Source organism: Salmo salar, chromosome 15, assembly GCF_965601325.2.
Source record: "Salmo salar chromosome 15, fSalSal1, whole genome shotgun sequence".
In the NCBI taxonomy this organism is placed as follows: Eukaryota; Metazoa; Chordata; class Actinopteri; order Salmoniformes; family Salmonidae; genus Salmo; species Salmo salar.
Genome location: NC_138305.1, coordinates 78,589,942 through 78,597,500, shown reverse-complemented (window position 1 = coordinate 78,597,500; position 7,559 = coordinate 78,589,942). Strand labels below are relative to the sequence as shown.

Below are 7,559 nucleotides of genomic sequence, written 5' to 3'. Positions count from 1 at the left end.
TCAACTTTGAGTAGGCGGTTAAAGCAGGCATTAGGTCTCTTTTATCCTTCAACCACAAATTGACGGCCAAAAGAAGGCAGCCAGACTGCAGTGAGCAGTCACAGTAACCCAGCTCTCCGCAAAACATCTTTTGATGGCCCGGAGTCTGGTCAAGCGTGTAACACTCTCGCTTCTGTAACCATATAGGCCCGATTCCCCTGCAGTGGGGATCCCGGTTCTATCTCGGCATAAACGCTACTCATTTCTGCTCCCTATATTTTGTCTCCCTGCTTCTCTCCCAGGCTGTCATAAAAATAGGAATAAGTTTGGAATTCCACTCTCCTTCAAAATAAATAAAAAAAACATCTGCATTCTGGCCTACTGTATATTGCACTTTCCCCACAACAACACACATTTTGCAGGAGAGAGAGAGAGAGAGAGGAGTGCACCGGGATGCATTATTCAATAGTATCTAAGCTAAGAATAGCCCCGCCGCAGCAGTGGATGGCAGAGAGCACTATTGATAGAAAGGTTATTTCACACTGTGATAACGGACAGAATGTGTCATTATCCCAGTGATAAGCTAGGACAGCATATTTCTTTCTGCTCCCACCGCAACACAACTGGCAGTTTCTCTCATCTGGAGAAGCTAGGATTTTTTTTAAATTAAATCTAAGCTAGGAGCCGTTAGGGAGATCTAAGCCGGGAGTGATGGACTGTTTTTGCCTTTCAGTAAGGGTACTCTGGGGAAATATGCTTTACTCCTCTGCTAAGCTTCCCTCTTCTCCGCCATCTTCAGGGCTAAATATAGTTGGGCTTTCCCTTCTCTAAAAAAGTGCAGTGTCACCAACATATGGAGCATACACAGCAAACTGGCACATACAGTGCAGACCCCTTGACTTTTTCCACATTGTTACGTTAGCCTTATTCTAAAATGTATTGAATAATTTTTTTCCCCATCAATCAACACACAATACCCCATAATGACATTTTTGCAAATGTATTAAACATTTTACATTTAAATAAGTATTCAGACCCTTTACTCAGCACCATTGGCAGCCTCGAGTACTTGGGTATGACGCTACAAGCTTGGCACACCTGCACTTGGGGAGTTTCTCCCATTCTTCTCTGTAGATCCTCTCAAGCTCTGTCAGGTTAGATGGGGAGGCTCGCTGCACAGCTATTTTCAGGTCTCTCCAGAGATGTTCGATCTTGGTTTCATCAGACCAGAGAATCCTGTTTGGCTTCCGTCTGGTGGAGTGCTGCAGAGATGGTTGTCCTTCTGGAAGGTTCTCCCATCTCCACAGAGGAGCTCTGTCAGAGTGACCATCGGGTTCTTGGTCACCTCCCTGACCAAGGCCCTTCTCCCTCGATTGCTCAGTTTGCCTGGGCGGCCAGCTCTATGAAAAGTCTTGGTGGTTCCAAACTTCCATTTAAGAATGATGGAGGCCACTGTGTTCTTGGGGACCTTCAATGCTGCAGAATTCTTTTGGTACTCTTCCCCAGATCTGTGCCTCGACACAATCCTGTCTCGGAGCTCTACGGACAATTCCTTCGACCTCATGGCTTGGTTTTTGCACTGACAACTGTGTGCCTTTCCAAATGATGTCCAATCAATTGAATTTACCACAGGTGGACTCCAATCAAGTTGCAAGGATGATCAATGGAAACAGGATGCACATAAGCTTAATTTCAAGTCTCATAGCAAAGGGTCTGAATACTTACGTAATAAGGTATGTTTTTTTTTTTTTTTATCAATTTTATCAACAAAAAAAAACGGTTTTCACTTCGTAATTATGGGGTATTGTTTGTAGATTGATGAGGACATTTTTTTATTTAATCAATTTTAGAATAAGGCTGTAATGTAACAAAATATGGAAAAAGGGGAAGGGGTCAGAACACTTTCCGAATGCACTAGTGTTACCACGTAAAGAAGGAATAAGCAGCTCAAATAAATTTCTACTCTAGTGTGCGAATCAAAATGTTTACAAGTCTCAATATTTGCAGTGGACCTTTTCATGTGGTCTCTGTTTTGTATGGAGGTAACTGTGACTAGGGCTTTTGAGATGACCAAATTACTGCCATACCGGCAGTCAAATGCAGTCAAATTCCACGTGACCGTTTAGTCACGATAATTAGGCTTCTCCATGTTCTGATGCTGCTGATGGTCATTAGTAGCCTACCAAACCTGCTAACTGCCTGGTACTCATCACTCTATTGTCCCTCTAATCACTGACATCAATGCAAATGTGTTAGACAATCTAATCAAACACTTCATGAGAGCCCATGAGGTCATGTTGTGCAACATTTCAATAGGCTATGCAATTGCGCAAGAAAACAGAGTGATGGCCTCTACTAAAAAGAGGAGGATCATCTTTCCTTAGGCTAGATGTATTGTAAGGACCGACACCGGAGATGAGAAGCAGGTACGGGGTGTCAACATTTAATCAGGAAACAGACCAAGACAAGAACAGCGTCAGCACATGGGTACAAAACGGCAAACGACAATTAATGCAGAAGCAGGGAACATAGCGGGGAATCAGACAGAGATAGGGGAGGTAATGACAGAGATAATTGAGTCCAGGTGAGTCCAATAATTGCTGATGCGCGTGATTGGGGGAATGCATGTGTGCGTAATGATGGTGGCAGGAGTGTGTAATGCTGGGGAGCGGGAACAGGTGTGACACCTACTATGTTTATTTTTCAACTTTCCTAATATTAAGCACATTGCTTATATTTACAACAGGAGTATAGCCTACCTGGCTGGCATGAAAATAAACCACGGGGAAAAGCATCATCCATTCGCTATTTAAGTGCATAGATGACATGAATTTTTCCAGCTGCCCGTTTTGATACAGGTGCATGATAATTGTCCATTCTAAATGTTTTCCGCTAATGGAACATTTGCGCTTATAGCCTGCTACCTTATGCGCATTGCTGCGCTTAAGGTGAATAATATAGCCTAATAGTTTATCAACATTTTAAGCTAAATGTTCTGATCTGTTGCGTACATTTTTTTTATTTTTTTGATGCTAGTGGTTGTATTAATTTGGGATCTATCGCATCCCACAACTGTCCCAGACCATTTTAAGCTAGTTTAGAATATTTATTTATTCTCGCACAGAATAGAATACATCGACCTTTGTACTATGGGGAATAGTAGATTGACATAGGCTAATGCTTTTGCTGTACGTTAATACTACTCATCTTGTTGGCTGATGAAATGTAAATGTGGACAGTTCTTCCAATATCTTCAATATGCACCTCGGAATTGGATAAGGACGTGCGCAGTTGTGTCCCTGATGTCTTTTTTTATTTTACCTTTATTTAACTAGTTAAGTCAGTTAAGAACAAATTCTTATTTTCAATGACGGCCTAGGAACAGTGGGTTAACTGCCTTGTTCAGGGGCAAAACGACAGATTTTTACCTTGTCAGCTTAGGGATTCGATCAACCTTTCGGTTACTAGTCCAACGCTCTAACCACTAGGCTACCTGCCGCCCCACACCTGCCGTCTTCACTTGTAGCCTGTGAGAAAGACCCGATGGACATGATGGAGCGTGAGGGCACAACGGCCACTGGCCTGAAAAGGCATGGATTTTTTTAGGGTGCATTATGGCCACACAAAGGGGATGCCGCCGTGAAATTCTAGGCATTATCAAGTGCTTGTCAAATTGTGACTGAGTGACTGATGTAGCGTTACAGCCTGCACAACAACAAAAAAATAAGCAGAGCTCATGCCTTGCATGCAACTTTTTTCATTAGAGTCGCAACATGCAGCCTAACAATGTATTAAAATTCAAAACATATCGCCCAACGATTGTAGAACAACTAAAGTTACATTAATAACTAAAAAATTAAGCATAAAGGAGTACCTATTTCTTTGTTAACCTCTCAACACAGAATAGCCACGTGCGCACTCCCTCAAATCGTTTGGAGAAAATATCCTTCCCATTTTATTCAGATTTATTAAATTCGTCATACTATAAAATAATGCCACGGAATTCTAAGAAAATCTCGTCTGCTAAATGAACTTGTAGCCCACAGCCATTTGGTATAACATGCTATTCTGTTCTTCTGAAATAGACTACATTTTCTTCATCTCATGCTTCTTTAGACCTGTCTAAAATAAATAATGGATTTATTGTGAAGGTGTAGGCTATATTACATGGATTTATTAGACTTTTTAAAAGGTCAACATCAGTGGTTTGTAGCGGAAGCCAGGAGATGCTAAATGTGTTTGTTAATACCAGTCAATTACCGCGAGACCGACAGTTATTTGCTTGACAATCACCGGCTGACAAAACTTTCGTGACCGCCACAGCCCTAACTGACTGCCACAGCCCTAACTGACTAGACGATGAGAGCACAAATGATAGTATACTGAGATAAGAGTCCCTACAGCCGGTCCGAAATCACTCCCTACCGCTACCCCTTGGTGCTAACCCTTCAATGTTTGCTGATCTGAAGGGTCTGGATAGGTAGGAGCAATGTAGTGGTGCTTCCATCATATCGCTTCCACTGTACAGATGTGAAAATCTCTGATCTGTAGGTCTCAGATCAGAGGGCCTAGGGGAAGATGTAGGGAACAAATTGGGACCGACTGCTTGGGTGGTGCCCTATGCTCCTGTGAGTTCTCTTCCACAGTGTTCACACAGGTCTCCAACTCGTGGTCCTGGAGGCCCACTGTGTGTGCAGATTCTAGTTTCAAAATCACATCATAAACCAGGCTTAATTCAACGGTCAAAACCCCGACATTTAGGGGGAGAAATGTTAGAGGTATAGTGGTCCCCCTGAAATATGTTTACCAGTTCATCTCAAATGGGGTCTAATTCAGTACACATAGCCTATAGGACACACAGTTGGTTTCCAAGATCCCGATTGGGATGCAGTTCTTTACACACTTAGGACAGCATTTTGCACAAGCAAAATGGCAGAGACCATTGAGCAGTGAGCAAAATAACTATCATATTTCAAATAGAATGGAAGGCATATTATTCAGTTCCAAATGCAACTCGCAATTGCATTGTGTGCACCCCTCTCAATGAAATCACACCACAAATGATTATGTTTGATGTTAGTTTTTGCATCTATGCTCTTTTGTGTGACAAGCCTACAATGGCGACCTCAATGCGACCTTCCTCAGACAGCTCCACATCTCACTCCCATGCAAGAGGAATTCCGTCTTCACAGAGCACACTGCCTGACCCTGGGGCTCTTACGCAAGCCTCTTACAAGTCATGCTGCAACTGCTGCTCTGACGTGGCCTTTTACATAAGGTGTTTGTTTGCTGCTGGTAGTGAATACATTCTCTTGTTGTCCTGTGACAAAATTACAATTTGAGTATCCTGTTAGTTTGAGCGGAACTAAAAAGAGCCTGAGGTCGATTGTTTTCCTGGGAGTCTCCGACTGTTAAATCGCTTTCTCGAAGGTGAGTAGCACTCGACTGAGTTATTACAGGGCACATTTATAAAAAGAGACCTAGGCCTCAATATGTTTTCCCTGTTAAAATAAAGATCTAACATTTTTTTAAATGTGGCTGGTTACATAACACATTGGTGTGAAGGAATAGTCCTGAAATGCCTTCACATTCTGTACTCATACCGAACTGTTGTGGTTTTCCACTAATGTGAAACAGTGCAGTAAAAGTACTGTTGGTTTAGGGGAGCGTTTTGTTCCATTACTATTCTGGAAGTCTCGTGTCCATATGCTAATATCTACAGTGCCCCCTGGTCTGTACATAGCGAAGACTGTTACTGGAGGTTGTGTTCAAATTCTAATATCTTCCTGTGATTGAACGTCTTGTGTGAAATGGTATGGACAGTACAACTAAACAGTACACCAACAAAAAGGAGTCAATAGAAAAATGGTAATGCACGATTCCTGATTTCTTATCCCTAACCCTCCAGTAGCATTCTTGAAATCATAAAGTTTTTCTTCTTGAGAAGGAATCTGGGTATTTTATCACAGTGCGCCACATTCTACTTGTATAACCCACGTCAACAATGAAGTTTAGAGTTTGCAGGATTTTACTCCAATTGGCCATGAAACCACTCAGTGTAATTATTAATCTCACTCCCTCAACTAAGGATTGGTTTTGTCTAAAGCTTGATTTGGTCAATCAGCAGGTTTAGCACTTGGCTGCTTTAAAATCCCTCCAACACAATAGAGCGACTATTTAGGATTGGCCAAGTCCAAGCGTTGATTCCAAAGAATGTACAGAACAATGCCAGATTAACTGGGCGACGCAAATCAACTCAATGCAAGGCAAGAGGATAATTCTCCTCGATCAGATTGTCTTTCTCACCTCCACTCTAAACCCCCCACCTACTCCAACATTACCACTACCAGTAAGCTTATAGTTTCATCCTCTTCTATCACTGTTCAGACTCTCTTCTCTCGTGGACATTCACAGATTTCGATCTGTATTTACGTTGACATTTTATACACAATCAATAGTGTTGTCTTATGTCCCAAAAGAGCCTTCAGGTTCATGTTGTCCATCCAGACCCGGGTTCAAGTACTATTTGAAATCATTTCAAATACCTTCTGTGCTTAATGTGCCAGTATAATAGTACTATTTTAAATCATTTCAGATACTTTATCTGTGCTAAAAATGGACCAGTAGAATAGTTCCGAAACTGCAAACCCTTCCCATCTGACAGGTATTTGAAAGATTTAAAATAGTATTTGAACCCAGGTCTGCATCCATCCACTATAGCAAGGGTATTCAACTCTTACCCTACGAGGTCCAGAGCCTGCTGGTTTTCTCTTCTACCTGATAATGAATTGCACCCATCTGATGTGCCATGTCTAAATCAGTCCCTGATTAGAGGGGAACAATGAAAACAAGCAGTGGAACTGGCTTCAAGGTCCAGAGTTGAGTTTGAGGGCACTAAAGGGTAGGAAATATGTTGAAAATTAAGGGGGTCCTTGCAGTAGATCTGGATGTGATCTAGGTGGGCTTTTTACCAATTCCAGTATTCCTTGAATCCTATCTTCTTGCGTGATTCCCAACCATATTGGAGAAGAAGGTCCAAGGTCCCGTTCCTTGGACCTTCTTCTCCAGCGCCTTTTGATAAGGAGCAAGAGGAAGTGAGGAATTAAGGGAAGATGAATTGAGAAAGGGGTGGGTGAAGATGACACCACTTACTTGGTGAGTTTCATCTCAATCTGCTGGCGTATTTCCTGACGTTCCTGTTCGGTCCGCGCTGGGAAGATATTCCGGTCTTCCAGCTCCTCTTTGCTGGGTCGATTCCGAAGCTTCACCGCCAAGAGCTCTTTCCTTAGCCTGCGAGGTAGTGTACCTACATACACACACAGGACGTCAGCGATCACTTCAAGATTGCTCTCACAAGGCAGAAACCTAACCTAAAATGTGCACATTCAACTCAAACCTCATAAATCACTTGCAGGTCTCAAGTTTAGGAGAGTCCATAATGCCCAAAAACAATGTCTTAAAATTGCTGTAACCGCTGTTCAACCGTTTCAACCCATCGTCTGTTTTCCCCCCGATGTTGAGCCCAGGAGTTAGAATGTTTGAAAATGAAAGTCTATTTTTGAATTGTGTGAATATATATA

The 7,559-nt window shown here is 42.3% G+C and overlaps 1 protein-coding gene across 1 annotated transcript in view; it reads right to left on the bottom strand.

Annotated features, from left to right (window-relative positions):
- The window catches only part of LOC106572145 (phosphatase and actin regulator 3), a 57,771-nt gene that overhangs the window by 6,758 nt on the left and 43,454 nt on the right, over nucleotides 1–7,559 (bottom strand). The window contains exon 7 of the mRNA XM_014146035.3: nucleotides 7,132–7,285. Coding sequence (XP_014001510.2) covers nucleotides 7,132–7,285 — 154 coding nt within the window. The remainder of the gene's footprint in view (nucleotides 1–7,131; nucleotides 7,286–7,559) is intronic.